This window comes from Amblyomma maculatum, chromosome 8, assembly GCF_055883805.1.
Source record: "Amblyomma maculatum isolate TAMU_Amacu chromosome 8, ASM5588380v1, whole genome shotgun sequence".
NCBI lineage: Eukaryota > Metazoa > Arthropoda > Arachnida > Ixodida > Ixodidae > Amblyomma > Amblyomma maculatum.
The window spans coordinates 37,700,122-37,718,691 of NC_139351.1; the positions used below are offsets into that span (position 1 = coordinate 37,700,122).

At 47.5% G+C, this 18,570-nt stretch overlaps 1 protein-coding gene across 2 annotated transcripts in view; it reads left to right on the top strand.

Moving 5' to 3' along the window:
- The first annotated feature begins 525 nt into the window (after positions 1 to 525).
- cdi (serine/threonine kinase) overlaps positions 526 to 18,570 on the top strand; it is a 45,785-nt gene continuing 27,740 nt past the window's right edge. Inside the window, exons 1-5 of one of the 2 annotated variants that reach the window (XM_084576225.1) lie at positions 526 to 881; positions 6,376 to 6,558; positions 12,608 to 12,795; positions 16,685 to 16,966; positions 17,552 to 17,738. In XM_084576225.1, the coding sequence (XP_084432351.1) occupies positions 6,385 to 6,558; positions 12,608 to 12,795; positions 16,685 to 16,966; positions 17,552 to 17,738 (831 nt within the window). In that variant the 5' untranslated portion in view covers positions 526 to 881; positions 6,376 to 6,384. The remainder of the gene's footprint in view (positions 882 to 6,375; positions 6,559 to 12,607; positions 12,796 to 16,684; positions 16,967 to 17,551; positions 17,739 to 18,570) is intronic. The other variant, XM_084576226.1, reaches the window with a different exon arrangement.

Below are 18,570 nucleotides of genomic sequence, written 5' to 3' on the forward strand. Positions count from 1 at the left end.
CAACTCATTAACCTCCAGAGATTCGGATACGATTTTGCTGACGCGATCTGCGGACAGAAATCTGTGAACATAGCGAAGTAATGCACTTCACTTCCGTCTTCGTTGTCCGTGTAGTTCTAGTGGTTCTAGTGGTTCTAGAGTATAAAAAGATCGAATTTTCGCGTTTTTTTACTTTGTGTCGACACTTTCTCATCGCAGCACGAAAAGGTGTCGCATTTGATTCCAAACGGAAAATGAGCGCCCGGAGCTTATGAACAAGCCTATGAACAATCGCAACGAGAGCTCACTGCTGTCAAAAGCAGACGATGCCATCATATGCCATGGTTACAGTGTATTCGTGTAGTGCCATTGCCTCCTGGAGTTATAGAGCCCTGCCAAAGGTTGGCAGCATATACAGTAATTCTATTTTTGTGTATTCCTGTAACTAGAATACTAATCTAACACCCTCTCTACGGCTCAACACTCAACATGTTAACTATGGACGATGATGATGACCGCTGAAAGTACAGGTAGCGCCTCCTGCTGTGGAAAGTTGTGGCCGTCAGCCCGCCGACAGCACCAACAGTCAACAACGGCATCTACGGTCAGCCGTCGGCCTACCCGGGAACGGAGTTTCGGAAAGTTACAGTTCGCTAATAGTGCCACGGTGAGCAACGGAAAAGGAGAGAAAACGAAACAAGAGCGCCAATATCCGCCTCAAACCTGTGCGACCTCCGTGCTGCGTCCCTTCTGCTGCGACACCGAACCAGTGAAAGACAGCCCGTGAAAAGCAACGCTGCTTGGGGAAGTCGTTCCGACGCTATGGGCCAGCGAGGTCCTCCGAGGTCGTGTAACTTGAGCGCGTCGACATCGAGAGCCGACGCCACACCATCTCCGACTAGGTGAGGAAAGAGCCGCGTGTTGATTCCAGTGTCTGCGGGTGTGTTTCCGCTGAGCCCGCAGCCGAGTTTCGTGCATTTTTTCCCCTTGGCTTGGTGTGCTAAGCCTACTGGCGCCTCGTTGGAGCCCGGCCGGGGGATATCCAGTTACGTTTTGAACCGCGTCCAAGAAGTCGTTCCTCCCGCACGAGAAAATCGCCATCAGAACGGCGACTGCTCGCCAGCCGACGGCGTACAGCTGTTTGGACCTGTGTTTCAGACTGACCGCTGCTTGTCCTAGCCCGGAGCACTACGGCGTAGTAGCCGCCGTCTTTGCCCGAGGCCCGACCCAGTTTTTTAGTGAAACCGACTGACGTACGCTAGCCTGCTTGTCGGCTTAACACCCCCTCGCCCCGTGATGCTTTTTTTTTTTTTTCTCCGTTATTTCGAGGCCGCCAAACGTCCTAGCGCCGTTGTCTTCTAGAGCGCAGATGAATATCGCCGCGTTTGTGTAGTCAGAGGACTAAGTGTTCGCTTTCGACGACAGCGGTGGCGGCGCGGCGCGTACAGTCGTGCGACCGTGGTGCGTGAAAAATTTGTCCCTGAAGGAGGGTCGTGGGTTTTCCGTCACGCGCACTCGGCTTCCGGCGGTCAATCCAGCGCAGCCGGCACGATCGCGTTTCACGCTGCGTTTCGAATTGTGTACTCGCCTGACGGGAAATAAAAACTCGGTCGCATGACGAAGCACACTGCTTCTCTTGGCACACTGGATAGTGCGGTGCGCGTTTCGACAATCGCGCTTCAAAGCGCCGTGGTCGACGGTGGCCGAAGCTGCGCAGCTGTCTTTCTCCACGGCAGCCAAACAGCGACAGACACTTCCTGGTCTGGCGCTAACCTTGAACTGTTACTTGCATTTTTACGAGCACGTTCACGTGCGCAGTACAACAGCAGGGTGTGCACTGTGTGAACACGCGCGCTAGGGCAATGCAGTCGAGCCTCCCTAACGTAGGTACGCCGGTGAAGGAAACTAGTCGCCGTGAGCAGACGCGAGAAGCTCGCCTTTGCAGTTTCTCGGGGCCCCCGAGGGTGCGCAAAGAGGTTCCCGAAGCGCCGGCGCATTTGCTGGGGCCCCAAAAGTGTCTTCGGTATTGCTGGGAGTACCTTACCAGTTTCCTGTTGCTGGAAGAGAGTTGCCAACAGTGACAATAAGCTTCGGGGTTGATCTGCTGTTGGCATTGGTTGCTGGCATCGGTTTTGGGGACTGGGCATCTAAACTGACTGCAGAGGAGCATGTTCACATGTGTGAGTCTGGCCCGGCACAGAAGCCAATGAGAATTCGGCATACCATAGCAGCAGGTCTCCCTCCGAACAATCTGTCCTCATATTGCTTCATTCTCCAGCTTCATTAGACTAGCCAGCCTTTTCTCATTTACCTTTCTATTCCTAATATATTGCTACGGACGATATAAAGAAAGAAGAAGCGAGCAGTGGCGTAGACAGGAGCGCTCCCGCTAGGCCAGGCAACATTTCATTAAACGTCATCTACCATCGTCAGCAGTCATGTTCCGTCTCTTGTTTTCATCGGATTGCCACCACGTAACATTTGGTTGGAGGTGCGAGGTACTTCATCATCAGCCCCTTATCCTGGTCCGGAGCTTCGGCGCCGTGTGACTTCTTGCGCCTTCGGCGAAAGATTAGGAGGCATCGCATGGCTGTTCCCCAGCCTGTCGGACTCAGCAAGACCTTGCGTTCCTCCGCCCCGTACCCCTGCTCCGACCACAAGATACAACAAAGGCGAAACTGACCCGAGACGCCACACATGACCACAAGACACAAGAAGAGGCCTGAATGACCATATGTGACCCCACTGACCTGTTGTGCCGACCAACGACCCCACGACCCAAGACACTACACTTGAAGACATCCTCCCCTGCCTATGCCATGTGGTGCGTGCCTTGACCTCCGCCATCGAGTCGTGGCAATGTGTGGCCCGAGAGTGTCCTGGGCCAAGGTTCATCAGCAATCATCGTGCCGGCAAGCCATTCTATTCTTCCTCTTCTTCAAGCATCCAGACACGCCCATCATCATGTCATGCAATCAACATCGTGCACTTCCTTGTCCACGATCGGGACGATCGCTCGGTGGCCCCTGGTCATGCTACGGATGACATAAAGGAAGAAGAAGCGAGCAGTGGCACAGACAGGAGCGCTTGCGCTAGGCCAGGCAACATTTCATTAAACGTCCTTTACCATCGCCATCGGTCATGTTCCGTCTCCTGTTTTCATCGAATTGCCGCCACGTAACAATATAGTAACAACTTGCCCATGCAGGTTTCCTGCAATATTAGAATGTTCGCGGATGATTGTGTCATTTACCGTACCATTAATTGTGATGATCAACACACCCCTTCGTGCAGATCTGAACAGTGTATTAAACTGGTGCAATAATTGGTTGATGTCCCTTAATCCTACTAAATGCAAACTCATGTCTTTTTCTCATCGTCGTAATCCTTATCGCTTTTATTTCTCGGTTTCTAAGACACCAATTGAGCTAACAGAATCGTAAAAATATCTGTAAATCACCATCTCTCCTGATTTGTCATGGCGCGTTCATATTAGTAACATCATTTCAACAGCAAATAAAACACTAGGTTTCCTTAAACGTCATCTCCGTCTTACCCCACCTCAGGTAAAGCTGCTCGCATACAAATCACTGGTAAGACCGAAATTAGAATATGCATCCGCCATCTGGAACCCACATCAAGCATATCTAATCACTGCATTGGAATCTTTTCAAAATTGTGCCATCTGGTTCATTCATTCCTCATACTCGTACGACACCAGTGTTTCAACTTTGAAAGTGAAATCCAGATTGCTACACCTCTCATTTCGTCGCCGCATCGCTAGCTTCGCTCTTTTTCACAAGTTTTTTTTAGCACCATACATCACAGCCGCAGCACGCATATGTCACCGCACCAGTCACCCACTGCATGTTGCTCGCCTACCATCGCACACAACTACTTTTTCTGTTTCGTTCTTTTCTCGAACAGATTCATACTGGAATGGCCTTCCCTATGACATCATCGTTATCGCTTTGCCATCTGTTTTTCAAGCGCGTGTAACAGATCATCTTCAATGTTAAATAATCATTGCTGTTTGTTCACATTATCAAGTGTATGGCATCGTCATTATCGCTTCGCCATCTGTTTTTCAAGCGCGTGCAACAAATCATCTTCAATGTTAAATAATCATTACTGTTTGTTTGCATTTATGTAACACTTCCTGAAAAGGGGGCCTTTAAGGAATAAAACTGAACTGAACACTTCTTTTTTCTTATCAGAACTCTTCTAATGAGCTTAGGCAGTTAACAACTTGAACAATTCCATCCAATTTTCTGACTGGAAAAATCTTTTCGTGTGGCAGCTCCCATCGTAAGATTTGTTTGATCTGACTTGCATGATGTGTGTAAAGCATGCGTGGCATCAGTTTGAGTGTAGACAGAAGCAATACATGTTTGTCTAATGAGGGCCGGTGCAGGCCAACTTTTATTTGTTGCCCCTTCATGATACATTGCCCACATTTCATTTTGATGTGGACCTGTAAGGCTTTGCATGCATCAGAGGAGTGGTTGGGCACCACTCGTGTGGGAGGCCTTTCTGCAGCTATGGACAGAGTAGGTTCCCTGTTGCAAGGAGCTCATCTTTTAGGACCAGCAGCTGTTCAAGACAAGTTGGCATCTGAGTTGGGTACATCTGATGCGCCTCACGTTAAAACCACCTTGTGGGGAATGACGAAAAGTGGGAATATATATGCATGTCCAAGGGAAGTCGGGAGTGCAGCAAAGGTCATCTGGCCGTAACATTAACATTTCACTGCTGTTTTGTCCAAGTAATGCATCCTTTCTATATTTAATGCAGCAAACAAATCACTGCGTGGATTGTACCATATTTTCCGGTTTATAAGACACACCTTTGTATAAGATGCACCCTTCATATTTAGAGGCTTTCAACAAAAAATTGGTGTATAAGACTCGGCTCTATTTATTCAGGTGAGGGCAATAGTACTTGACTATACATGGTAGCTCAACCATCGCGTGCATGTACCTGACCTGAAAAAAAAAAAAAAAAATTGTACATGTACGTGTGAATGATAGAAAAAAAAGAGGCAACATTTATGCGCAAAAAGCTCTCGCTCAGTGAGAGCAGAAACACTTATGCATGCTGCTTTCATGCTTTCATTAGAAGCATGATCGGGGGGCGAAGTGCTGCTTCATTCTACTCCAAACTGCTTTCCCCTCTCCAAAACGCAATATGGCACCAAAACTGCCCCCAAGCTGCTGCCCCAATGTTTTGTTGTCGAATTTAGCAGAACACTGGTTTCTGCTGCACAGTGGCATTGAATTGCCTATAGAAAAATGTGATGCAATCGAATTCGATTGATTGTGAGAAGCACAGAAGGCTGATGGCATGTTGCATGTATATGCTATGGGGCAATCATGGTCGAAGTGGTGGCAGCACACAGCTGGCAGAAGCATACTGCATCTCCTGCTGTGCCTATTTTACATAACATTTCATAAACCAAAGAAGCATGGAGCCTAATAAATATAAGCTCGTAAATACATTTAAAAGCAGCTGCAAGAGGTTGGAAGGAGTCAATTGCAATAAAATCTTATGTGCTTGTTACATAGCATCTTGGCCCAACCTTCTGAATCGCCGGCGGAGAGGGAAGCAAGAGCAGCGATCAAAGCAGATACCACAAACTTGTCTGGCTAAAAAAACCTACACAAATTGTTCTAGTACTTATTCTGTGAAAACGAGTATGTCAAGCCTACATCACACAAATGCATACTTGGAGCGTTATGTATGTAGGCAGGAATGACTAGAAGCCTTTCCAAAAAAAAATGAACAATTCCTTTACAATTGTAAAGGAATTTTTTATTTTTTTGTGTGTGTGTCGGGAATAGAACATTGCAGTATTAAAGGTGTTTGACCCTCGAAGCATATGCTTGAAAACTTACTCTAATGCTCCAAAAGTATCTTTTTTTAATTTTTTTTTTGCTCCAAAATGCTCGCACCTCCCACTTCTGAGCTTGACAGCTACATTTACATGCTGGGATTACTGTGTCAGTTTTTGGGACATGTGCTTGCATAGCAAAGCAGCACATGTTCAGAATGACACATTTGAGAGTCTTGCTGTTTTGTTTACCATTTTCACAATGGCACTCTGAAATGGATGTGGTCAGAGGAAGAAGGGAGACCACAGAGTGCTAAACAACTGCTTGCCTCTATCAGGGCAATGAGTCCAGTCATGTGGGCAAACAGTGAGCGAACCAAGCAGAACTGTTGTGCATGCGTCATATTTGCCCTCTCCTGCAGTAAACCAGCATTGTGGGCAGCCATTGCGAAGGAGCGTGGTGTCTTTTTCTGGGCCCCTTTGTGGTGCCTTCTCTTTCAGCTAGCATGGGATTTGTGTGGTCCTCTTGTGGTGCATGGCAGAGCAGCTCACACGCAGCATTGCAGGGGCCAGTGATGCGCTGTTGCCTGGGGGCCTGCCGTGCGCTGGATCCCCCGACACGGTCTACGTGCCAGGCGCTGCGCCATGCGGTGGCCGCCCTCACCCGCCTCGATGATTTCACCTCGGAGAAGATTGGCTCAGGCTTCTTCTCCGAGGTCTACAAGGTCACGCACCGAACTACAGGCCAGGTTGGTGCTCCTTGATTTTGTGTTAAAGAAAGGCTATTGTTACTGGGTCGCTGCTTTCTTTGTTTCTTTCACACAAATCCGAGAGAAGGGAGCCTGGATTCATTCCAGCCAGGGTGCCGAGAATAGGAAGCTATTGCCTGAAAGCTTTCTTTGCTTTCCAAGAGGTCGAGAGTCAGCTTTACCAAAGGGTAAGGTACCCACATACTGTGTGGGGCTAGTGTCCATCCATTGAAGAGGTCAAAATTTACCTGCTGCCCTCTCCACTACGGCATCCCTTAAATGCAACCGCATGAGGTGACATACCTTGGCGATGCACCAGTGGCAACAACGACGCTATCGCCCGTCATTGCCGCTGGTGCACGAAGTGACAGCACTCGGCGACAAAACGGTGCATTTTCAGTGTTTTTCTGTTGCTGCTGCCTCATCGTCAAGGGCTGTATATAGTTATGCTAGTATCTTGTTTCTATGACTAAACAGCATGAAGTAGGATAAAACACTGATGAAAATTCTTGTAACGCATCTCATTTCAGCGCGACACAGTGGAATGGTGCACCGAGGTACATGGCAATGCAGACATGCAAGAAATGACTTTCTCTTGTTGCTTTCTAAAATTAACGATGTCTAGCCACACTAGCCTTTCTTTTCCTATCAAGTTTTTACTTGAACTCTCTCGATGCACTGATATGCATTGGTCAGATGAAGTGAGTGTCTGCAGTTTCTTCGCTCAAACCAGACTCTAAAAATGAACGTTACTTGCAAAAAAGCTGGAATGGAAGTTGCATACACCAATCCTTCTGTGATTGGCGGCCTCAGGACCTGCTTCTGGGTGACAGGCGAAATTTTCTAAAAACCCAGAACTTGAGTGGCGTGACTATATAGTGATCCTCAGGCCACCGCGAAATGCTGTCGTCTATCGTACTGCCGCGAATTGTCGCCTCTAGTGGTTAGCGCTTTCACATCGCATTGAGATTTAAATCTCATGCACAGTAAAAGAAAGCTATGGCCTAATGCAGAAGTTCTAATCGTTTTAAATGCCTTGGAGGCTGCACTAGTAGCCACGAGGCAGCAGAAAAGAAAAGGAAAAGAATTTGTGTAGTTCTACACAACAAAAGGAGTTTTTGCATGTCTTCCTTCGTGGAGTACTGAAGGAATTATCGATCATTCAGTAAATGCATATACCCTGCAGGGGGCATCTGCTAAAGCAGATGCTTGTGTGTACTGTGCGACATCACGGACTCCGAGCACCCGCGCTTAGCTGTGCGTGGCATCGCCGTGTCTGGGGAAAAGGGGATCCTGGTGGTTGAGCCGATGCCGAGTGTTTGGACCTTTAAGGCTCCCCGGTAGAGGCAACACACCTCTTTGGCCCACGCTTTCCATAGGCGGCACATCCGGGCTGACTCACCCGGGCTAAATCGGCAGTCGCCTTTTCCTGTTCTCCCCTCTATCTTTCACTTTCCTATCCTCTTTCTTACAATTGTCCTGTCTTCTCCTACCTTCTTAATCTCATCCTACTTCCAGGCGACGAAGGTTAACCTTGTATGGCTAACCACCCTGAGTTATGCCATATATGGCGTGGGCAGGACTTGTGCACAAGTTTCTGTCCCATCCCCTTGTTGGACTCTATGGTGGGTGGCTGGCACCGTGGCCAAACAACAGTCTAATTTTATAGCTACTTCTTCCCTTTCAACAAATCGCCCTCCGAAAAGGGGGCACACTGATGAAACAGCCAACTTTAAAAAAAAAAAAAAAAAAAAACATGAATTTCCCTCGCTTCCATGTTATCCACAGCTAAGATGCCGAGAAAACTGCACACCTAATCTCCCCATTCCTGGTTACAAAGGCTCTGACAGAGAAGCTAGGTCAAGGCTACAAACTAAAAAGAACTAGCCAATGGTGACCTTCTTTTAGAAGTGCTATACAGCTACGAGTCTGAAAAGCTGCCTGGAATAACCAACTCTGGAGAAGTCCCATTGACCATCACTAAACACAGATCACTGAACACCATACGGGGAGTCATCTCAGACAATGACCTCAAATATGTGACAGGAGAACTCTTGGAAGGATTGAAAGAACAAAATGTGCGAAATGTTTACCGCGTCAAGGTGAGACATGACAACAAAGAAATTGCCCCCTATCACATAGTCGTTACCTTTGCATCACGTAAACTGCCCGACACTGTTGAGGTAGGCTATACAAAGATGACATTGAAGCCCTATATCCCAAACCCACATCGTTGCTATAATTGCCAGAAATATGGCCATGGGTCCCAAAGTTGCTGCAGCCAGCTCACATGTACCAAATGTGCTTCTCACGAACATTCTGCGGACGTCTGCCAAGTCGAACCACATCTCTGTGACAACTGCGAAGGAAACCACCCAGCATATTCACGATTCTGTCCAACTTGGAAAAAAGAAAAGGAAATTGTAACCTTGAAAGTAACACAAATATAACGTGCAAAGAAGCTCGCAGTAGACTGATGGTCCAAAAACCATCCTACTCCGCTGTGATAGATAAGGGTGCGGCATCACAGCGTTCCTCGGCCCCTGGAGAGGCCACACTCAGTGAACCTCGGCCAGGACCAGTTGGAGGTAGCTAATGCTACTCCACTACCCTCCAAGCAGTTTGTGCAGACGGTTAAGTTGGCCGGCCCTCTCCTCACACGGGGAGGCCTAACTCACAGCTATGGGAGGTGCCTTGTGCACGTCCAGCACATCTGATGTAATGAGCACAATCACGCCCCCGCCACATCGGCGGCCCAACCCTCTAACTGCAGAAAGAAAAGAGAGGGTAAAAATAACTGGCCCTGACAAATCAGAAACTTAAGTTTCTAATAATAGCTCTAATAATAATAATAATAATAACGGTGCAGCGGTGGTGTAGCGGCAGAGCATTCGCCTCGCATGCAAGAGGACCAGGGCTCAAATCCCGGTACAGCGCAGTTCTCCACCGGATAAAAAAAAAAAAGAGACCGCAGGTCGATGGAATTGCATAAACAGGTTTGGGGTGCAACCTGATGCCGGTAAACACCTCCGGCAACGCACTCCCTCACCAGAACAGGAGTTGGCCACCCTGATGTAGTAATTGGCCGCAACCTCTCATGATTAGTTCCATAAAAGCCCGGCCCTCAGTCACCAGCGGCTGCGGAACAACTGACCACGGCGGCGGTCAGGCCTGTGACGCAGCAAGGGATGCTAAGAATTTCTGGCTCAGCTGGACAGGCTGCCATTGGAAACTGACCTTGGCAACGTTTAACGCTAGAACTCTAGCTAGCGAAGCTAGTTTAGCAGTGCTGTTAGAGGAACTAGAGGGTATGAAATGGGATGTCATAGGGCTTAGTGAGGTTAGGAGGCCGAATGAGGCATATACTGTACTGAAGGATGGGCAAGTACTGTGTTATCGAGGCTTATCGGAGAGGCGAGAACTAGGAGTAGGTTTCCTTGTCAGTAAGTATATAGCGGGTAATATAGATGAATTCTATATTATTAATGAGAGGGTGGCAGGCATCGTAATTAGGCTTAATAAGTGGTATAAACTGAAGGTTGTACAGGCCTATGCACCTACATGTAGTTATGATGACCAGGCAGTTGAAAGCTTCTACGAAGATGTAGAATCGGCCATTCAAAAAGTAAAGACGCAGTATACTGTACTAATGGGCGACTTCAATTCCAAGGTAGGGAAAAAGCAGGCAGGAGACCAGGCAGTAGGTGACTATGGCATTGGCTATAGGAAAAGCAAGGGGGAGTTACTAGTTGAGTTTGCAGAGAATCATGAATACCTTCTTCAGCAAACAGGAGAACCGGAAATGGATATGGAAAAGTCCTAACAGGGAGACTAAAAATGAAATTGACTTCATATTGTGTTCCACCCCCGCCATTATGCAAGATGTAGAGGTAATCGGGAAAGTGCGATGCAGTGACCACAGGATGATGAGGTCCCGAATTAGCCTAAATCTGAAGAAGGAACGCAACAGATTAGTAAGAAAGAAACCCATCAACGAATTAGCCGTGAGGGAGAGGGCAGAAGAGCTCAGGATCTCGCTACAAAATGATATTCAGCTCTAACCGAGGATGGCGACATTACCCTAGAAGCAATGAACGATAATTTCCGAGATATCATTACTGAGTGCACTGTAGAAGTAGGCGGTAGGATAGTTAGAGAGGATACTGGTAAGCTGTCTAAGGAGACGAAAGATTTGATTAGGAAACGCCAGAGTATGAAAACTTCCAATCCAGCAGACCAGATAGAATTGGCCGAGATATCAAAACTAATCTATAAGCGCAAGGTGGCCGATATAATGAAGTATAACACGAAGAAAATTGAGCATGCTGTAAAGAATGGGGGAAGCCTTAAAGCAGTAAAGAAGAAATTGGGCATAGGCAAAAACCAGATGTATGCGATAAGGGACAAGGCGGGCAACATCATCACGAATATGAACAAGATAGTCAAAGTAGCCGAGGAGTTCTATACAGATCTCTACAGTAGCCAAGGTAGTCAGGACCGTAATGAGATTGGCGGTAGGGAAAAACAGTCAGATGTTCCACCAGTGACGAAGGACGAGGTCAAGAAAGCGTTAGAAACTATGAAAAGGGGGGAAATCAGCTGGAGAGGATCAGATAACTACAGATTTGTTGAAGGACGGGGGGGATATCGTGCTAGAAAAACTGGCCACCCTGTATACGCAGTGCCTGGTGTCATCGACGGTACCGGAACCATGGAAGAATGCAAACATTATTCTCATTCATAAGAAAGGGGTCGCTGAGGACATTAAAAATTACAGACCAATTAGCTTGCTGTCTGTTACGTATAAGGTATTTACTAATGTAATCGCTAATAGAATCAGGACAACCTTAGACTGCAATCAAGCAAAGGATCAAGCAGGTTTTCGGAAACGGTACTCTACTATCGATCATATCCATACCATCAACCAGGTGATAGAAAAATGCTCGGAATATAACGAGCTTTTATACTTAGCATTCATTGATGACGTAAAAGCATTTGACTCAGTAGAAACCTCGGCGGTGATGCTGGCATTGCGAAATAAGGGGGTAGACGAGCCGTATGTGAAAGTACTGGTAGATATTTATAATGGTTGCACCGCAGCCATACTACTGCATAAAGAAAGTGATCAAATTCCAATTAAGAAAGGTGTTAGGCAAGGAGATACCGTCTACCCAGTGGTATTTACAGCTTGCTTAGAGGATGTATTCGGAGACATGGAATGGGAGCAGTTAGAGATCAGGGCTGATGTAGAATATCTCAGTAATCTGCGATCCGCTGATGACATTGCAGCAAATGATTAATGATCTAGAGAGGAGATGCGGAAAGGTAGGCCTGAAAACACGCACAAGACTAGGGTGATGTTGAATGGCCTGGGAAAGAAACGGCAGTTTAAAATAGGTAGCAAAGCGATGGAAGGGGTAGGCAAATATGTCTACTTGGGACAGGTAGTAAGTGCAGATTCAGACAATGAAGGGAAATAACTAGGAGAGTAAGATTGGGATAGAGCGCATTTGGAATGTACTCGAACATTGACTGCCAACTTACCGGTATCACTCAAGATGAAAGTATGTAACAGTTGCATCTTACCGGTACTCACCTATGGGGCTGAAGCGTGGAGTTGAAGTCAGTGCAAAGAGGTATGGAATGGAAAATGGTAGGCGTAACGTTAAAGAGATAAGAAGCGGTAGAATGCATAAGAGAAATATCTCGTTGGTGATATTGTAGTTGACATCAAGAAGAAATGGGCATGGGTAGGTTTCAAGGGAATGTAAGCGCAGCAGGGGTGGGCAGAAAGTTTAGATGGATGGATGAGGTTAAGTAGCTCGCAGGGGTCATATGGAAGCAGCTAGCACAGGACCGGGTTAATTGGAGGAAAATGGAAGAGGTCTTTGCCCTACAGTGGATATATTCCGGCTGCTGATGATGATATTGTTCACACCTTCACACCTTGCTTCCTGGTCTTACGCTCTAGATTGTACATGCACAACAGGTGGATGCTTCATGCGCACTATTGCAGCCTCCCGGTCACATGGCGTATTGCCGCGTGCAGGTATGCGTGCTGAAGATGAACACCTCGAGCAGCAACAGGCCCAACATGTTGCGCGAGGTGCAGCTGCTGAACCGGTTGTCGCATCGCAATATTCTGCGCTTTCTGGGTGTCTGTGTGCACCAGGGCCAGCTGCACGCCCTCACAGAGTACATCAACGGCGGAAGCCTCGAGCAGCTCATACAGCGAAGGTGCGTAACATTTATCACCCGATTCATCAGTTCCTTTCTAGAACAAAAAATTGTTCTGCCTTATTAACCAACAGGAGGCATTGTAGCCCAAACTAGACGTAATATTGCTTAGGACATGGATAACCTAGAATAATAATTAATAATAAAAGAAGACAAAGAGGATTAACAGTAAAGAAGGAAAAGGGGGGGAGTATAGGTTTAGAGTACATAGCATATACAGTCTTGTCTTATTAGTATGGATAGCTTGATCCCCAAGCAGAACTGTTCATAAATCGAGTCGTCCAAAGTAATAAATCGTGAAGGAAAATTATTTTAAACAAACATTGGTTGGTTGGTTGGTTCATAGGAAGGGAAAGGCGCAGTATCTGTCACACTTGCTCTGTGGACACCTGAACCGCGCCGTAAGGGAAGGGATGAAGGTGGGAGTGAAAGTGGATAGAGAGAAAGGGGGGTCGTAGTGGAGGGCTACGGAGTAATTTCGACCACCTGGGGATCTTTAACGTGCGCTGACATCGCACAGCACACGGACGCCACTTCGTTTCGCCTCCATCGAAACGCAGCCGCCGAGGCCGGGATTCGATCCCGGGAACTCCGGCACAGTAGTCGGGCGTCTTACCACTGCACCACCCCGACGGGGCATTTAAACAAACATAGTTTCTGCTTTTGGGGATGGTAGTCGCCAGTGGAGTTGAAATTGGGAATAAGTTTGGGACCTACAAGCTAGTTGTACCAGTGAAGCTTATATTTGAAATAAAGTGGTCTAGTTGGACGAGTCTAGTGATATATGGTACATTTCATGGTGCCTCGTGGAAAAATAAGCTTTTACTACAGATGTTCACATCCCAGGAACCGCTGCTATATAGCACTGATCAGTCAGCTTGAAGCTGCTTTCTCTGTGCTGCAAACTGCAGATAGTTTTGTTCACAGCCATTCTGATAATATGGGAAAGGGTGAGCTGCATTGATTAGACACCCTTCCACCCTGAAGTATGAAACTAGCAAAAAGGTTCATCACGCAGTAATTTCCGATATTTGACTGTGTTCTTGTGTTCTGCACTCAAAATGTAAAAAATGGAACATCTGATTGGCACTGTAGAGATTGTTTTCATCACTTCCCATATTGATGTTAAGGTGACGAAAGTGTATGTGTTAATGGGTTCTGTGCGTGTTCCCTTTTGCCCAGTTTACATGTTAACGATGCAGAAATAAATCGCAAAAGCTTGGTTCCAGGTAATATTTGTTCATAAAAATTGGCAGAGGCTTAGCTCTGCTATGCTTGGATATATGTAGCGTAAAGCGCCCGCTGCAGTGCGCTCTGGGAAGATATCCGGGCCTCTCTCGCGGCCGCTCTGGCTGAGTTTCCGATGCCAAAGTGAGAGAGTTTCCTCTGAGTGGTGGCATGGTGCAAGTGCTGCTGCTACGCTGGCACCTGCTCTTGACGCTAACATGTAGTCATGCGGCAAAAGGGTAGGAGCGAGGTGAGTCCTCCTGAAATTGATTCTTGACCCATGTATCTGCAATTAAGCGCTCTAGAGCCATCCGTAAGCCTTCACAAACTTGAGGCACATCTTGCAGCAGAGGCGGCATCCACACACGCCCAAGGTGGCAACACCCCCACAAGGATGACTGGCACAGCTCGTAGACTCGAGTAGCTCCAGGGCATGTGAGGTGAGGCCCAGTGTACAGAGTCTATCATGCTTGTCTAGAGCGCTAGAACACAATGCCGCGGAGAAATTAAGACAAATCTTAACGCAGCTGTTTTATTGCAGGCGATATGCTTGCATTTGTGCGGTACACATGGCTCTGCTGCAGTGCTAATGTGCCATTATTATCCCTAAAAATAGTGCCTACCTTTTAATGTAAGTTCGATTACTCTGCACAGCACTGCTCGAGCGCTCTAGACAAGTGTGATCGAATCTGTACAACTAACTGCTCAGGGACTCTGTAGAGGCAGGCATTGCTCACTCCCGGCCCCCTCAAGAAAACCTTGTTGAATCAGCGTTCCTAGTTCATCATATGTTCAAAAGCGTAGCAGAAGATTATTTCCTGTAATGTTCTGGTTATGTTTTGAATCCACCTGGCACTGAGCACTTGTCCTCTCTTTTCTGCTGCTATGCTTGTGCCTTTAAAGTGTGTGCACACTTGAATCAGTGCGGCAGTCTTGGATAGTTGAATTTGTCAAAAAACATGTTGCAGGACAGTTGCATGCTGCTTGATTCTCCAGCCTTGGGGCCTCGAGTCAAGCAGTAGCGCCTGGGAAGTGCACGGAATGTCATTCTGCACCCTGCATCCTATTGTCGGTAAAAGGCAAGACAGTAGCAGTACTATCATTCCAAGGGAGACTATTGGGGAAGCATATGCAGGCTAGCTTCCCCACATGGGATAGGGTATTAAGGACATCGTTATGAACTACTATGATGTTTTACTAGTGTTTACTTCAGGCCCAAGAGTGGTTGAGATGTATTGCAGCTGCTGAATTTGCAGCTCTAATGTGGATGATAATTTTGAGCAGTGGCATTGTGAAACCAGGCCCGCGCCTTGGTGGTGTTTCTTCTCAAGCATTTCACTCAACACTGCTGTCATAGCTGTGCACTGACAGATGCAGAGTTTGGTTAAACTCCCCTGGTTTTGCAGCGATATAGACAGAGGCTGTGACGGGCTCATGTGCCTATTGTGTGTGCGTAACAAGCTTTGAATGTTTTGGCTAGTGCACTTGTTTGCATTGTAGCAGTCCCTCAATGATGCAAATCCCACGAGGTTGCAAAAATTGTGCTCATCGTTGCTCGTATCTTTCACAGCAAACAAATTGTGTGCCTTGAAGAGCATTCATGCTGGTCTGTGTATGGCTGCTACGTACTGCTGCATTATGTACGTAATGCTGCGTGTTTGCATTTATAATATCTGCAGTTGTAGTGTCGGCAGTGTGCACGTCACATGCTGCCATTACTTGTGCATACCATTGGTGTTGGCCATAGAGTTCCTTACTCTTATCTAGAGGGAAAGCTGCTGCCGCCATCTATGAGAGTTAGCATGGAACTTCCTGACGACCAGTTCAGCCTCTATGGATGCTCTAAGCATCATGGGCTGGAGAGCTACTTTGGCCAAAACATAATGTGAAAATCGACATTGTTCTACAATAAAAAATATCCCAACATTCAATATCTCCAATTGCAAAAAGTGAGCAAAACGGCATGTAAGTGTAAAATTTGTCCAAAATAAATGATGGCTTTCTCTCCTATTGGCTGAGTATTCAGTAACATGGAAACCAAAATAAAAAAAAATTTTAAGGATATACATGGTTGCTCACTCTGAGAAGCTTTTTATTGGCATTTTGGAAAACAGAAATCGTTTATTGGTAATAGTACAGTGGAATGTTGAGCTAGTTAGTCAGCATGCGTGAAAAACGCAGCATTGGCGTTGCATGCTTTTCCATACTCTACTATGGCTTTTTCGCTCTACGTTCGAGCCTCGAGATGATGATGATGATGATATGCCTTAGTGATGCCACTGTGTGTTCCCAAAAAAAGCGACTGCCCTGCACCAAGTAGCACACTGGCCCATGACACTTAGCGCGCCCATGGTGGCTGAAGTGCAGCACCCCAGTTTCTTCTCTCGGTAAGAGTAAGAGACTCTATGGTGTTGGCACAGTGTGAGCAGAGTGCTTGACAGTTGCAGCTGATATCCGCAGTGGTGTGAGCCAGTGTCCAGAATGGCGGAAAAGTGTCTCACTGGTCAGGGTGCTTAACTGCTCAGCTTGAGGAGGCAGGGGGGGGGTCAGAACAGCATTCCTCGCAGCCCTTGTTGCTTTGGGACCATTGGGCACAGTTCACCGCATTTTGAGCATGGCAGTTCCAGGAGGAGTTTGCAAAAGTGCCTCTCGTTGGGTGCAGGTCGGAGCCCCTGCCCTGGGCGCTGCGGCTGAAGCTGGCGCTGGACATAGCGCGGGGTATGGCGTACCTGCACTCACGGGGCGTCTTCCATCGGGACCTGACCTCCAAGAATGTGCTCATCAAGCGCCACCCAGAGGAGGACGGAGGTGCCCCAACCCTGACGGCTGTGGTGGGCGACCTGGGTCTGGCCGAGCGCATCCCCGTTGGGGGTGGCCGTGACTTCCGCCTGCCCGTAGTTGGCTCCCCCTACTGGATGGCCCCCGAATGCCTCCACGGTGCCTGGTAGGAGCTGTTTGGCTCTGCACAGATTCGCTTTAAAGGCAGTGGCGTCCTGCCGTACATCGGGTGCACGGAGCATCTTCTTCCCATTCGAGAGTCATAAATATGGCCTTAGAAACGTTTTGTGGGAAGATAACTCGTCACAAGCAACACTGTCCTCAGCTGCTTACCTCGCATGTGTGGGTGAGGCAAAACTGGATGGGGGAGCATGTTGGGATTTTTGCCAGCTAATAAAAAGATGCATTCACAAGGAACAACCACACAGTACAAGGGCTGGACTAACAGCTCAGATTTTTATTAAACACAGCACTTATTTGCCAAACGAGGACCGCAACTATGCAAAGTCATTAAAAAAAAAATGAATTCCTCAGATGTGATTGGCAGAGATACAGGCACTGCCATGTTCTGCCATCTGGAAGGCCTCAATGATTCCTCATGTTTTCATGGCTGAAACATCCACAAAACATGGGATGCATTTCATCTTGTAAGGTGTGAGATTCGTCTCTCTGGCACCACTTTCGCTTGGTGCTTGTGCAACCGCTCACTTGCACATACAGGTGGGTGGCTGAGAAATGTGCACATGTGCAGGTATGACCAGCGGGCGGACGTCTTCTCGTATGGCATCATCCTGTGCGAGATGATAGTGCGGCTGGAGGCGGACCCAGATGTGCTGCCTCGCACGGCTGACTTCGGCGTAGACCGCCTGGCTCTGCGCCGCCTATGCCCCGATGACTGCCCACCTGCCTTCCTGCGTCTGGCCCTTGCTTGCTGCCAGGTGGGTGTGTTGAGCAGGAGGAGGAGCACTGCAGAAGCTGTTCACATTGCTCAACGCCCAGTGAAGTGTACGAACCTCTACAGGTTACAGAGTATGGCGTAAAAACTCGAATATAATATGGACCTGCATATAGTGTATTTACTCGCATAATGTTCGCACCCCCAACATTGGGAGTCAAAAATCTGAATTTTTTTTCCTCGCATAATCATTGCGCCACCAGTATTACCACCGCGAGAGTCGTCTGCTAGTAGTAACAAGCGCCATCTTTGGTGCGCTACTGAACCTAGCTGGCCTCATGTGCACGCGCTACCAAGCTGCGATAGAGCGCTCGGGTAGATCATTATCATCATCATTGGTTATGCTGTTTTTTTTTTTTTCCTTTTACCTTTATGGTGCTCGTAGTCGCCACCATTTTGCGAAGGGTTTCCGCGTCTCATTGTTATTGTTCCTTCGTTCCGTCTACCATGTTCTTGGTGCCGCATCATGGTGGGGCAGTGCGCAAGTTATACAGCTGCTTTTAAGCTGAAAGCTTTCGAGTATGGACTGTAGCATAGCAACCGCGCTAGCAGGCACTTTGGCGTCAACGAGTTCTGCGTAGTTCTACATAACCTCGTCTTGCTGGAAGCCTGATGCTGAAAGCACTGATTAATCACAAGGAGCGAACTTCGAATTTAGGCTGAAATTTGTTTGGTTCCACATATAACATGAGACGAAAATCTGGCACGATAACTTCAGGGAGAAAAACCTGGTATATCTTATAAGTGGGTTTTTACGGTACTCACATTATGAAGTCTGTGCACGAGAAATGCGTTATCTGTATTTATGGCCACTG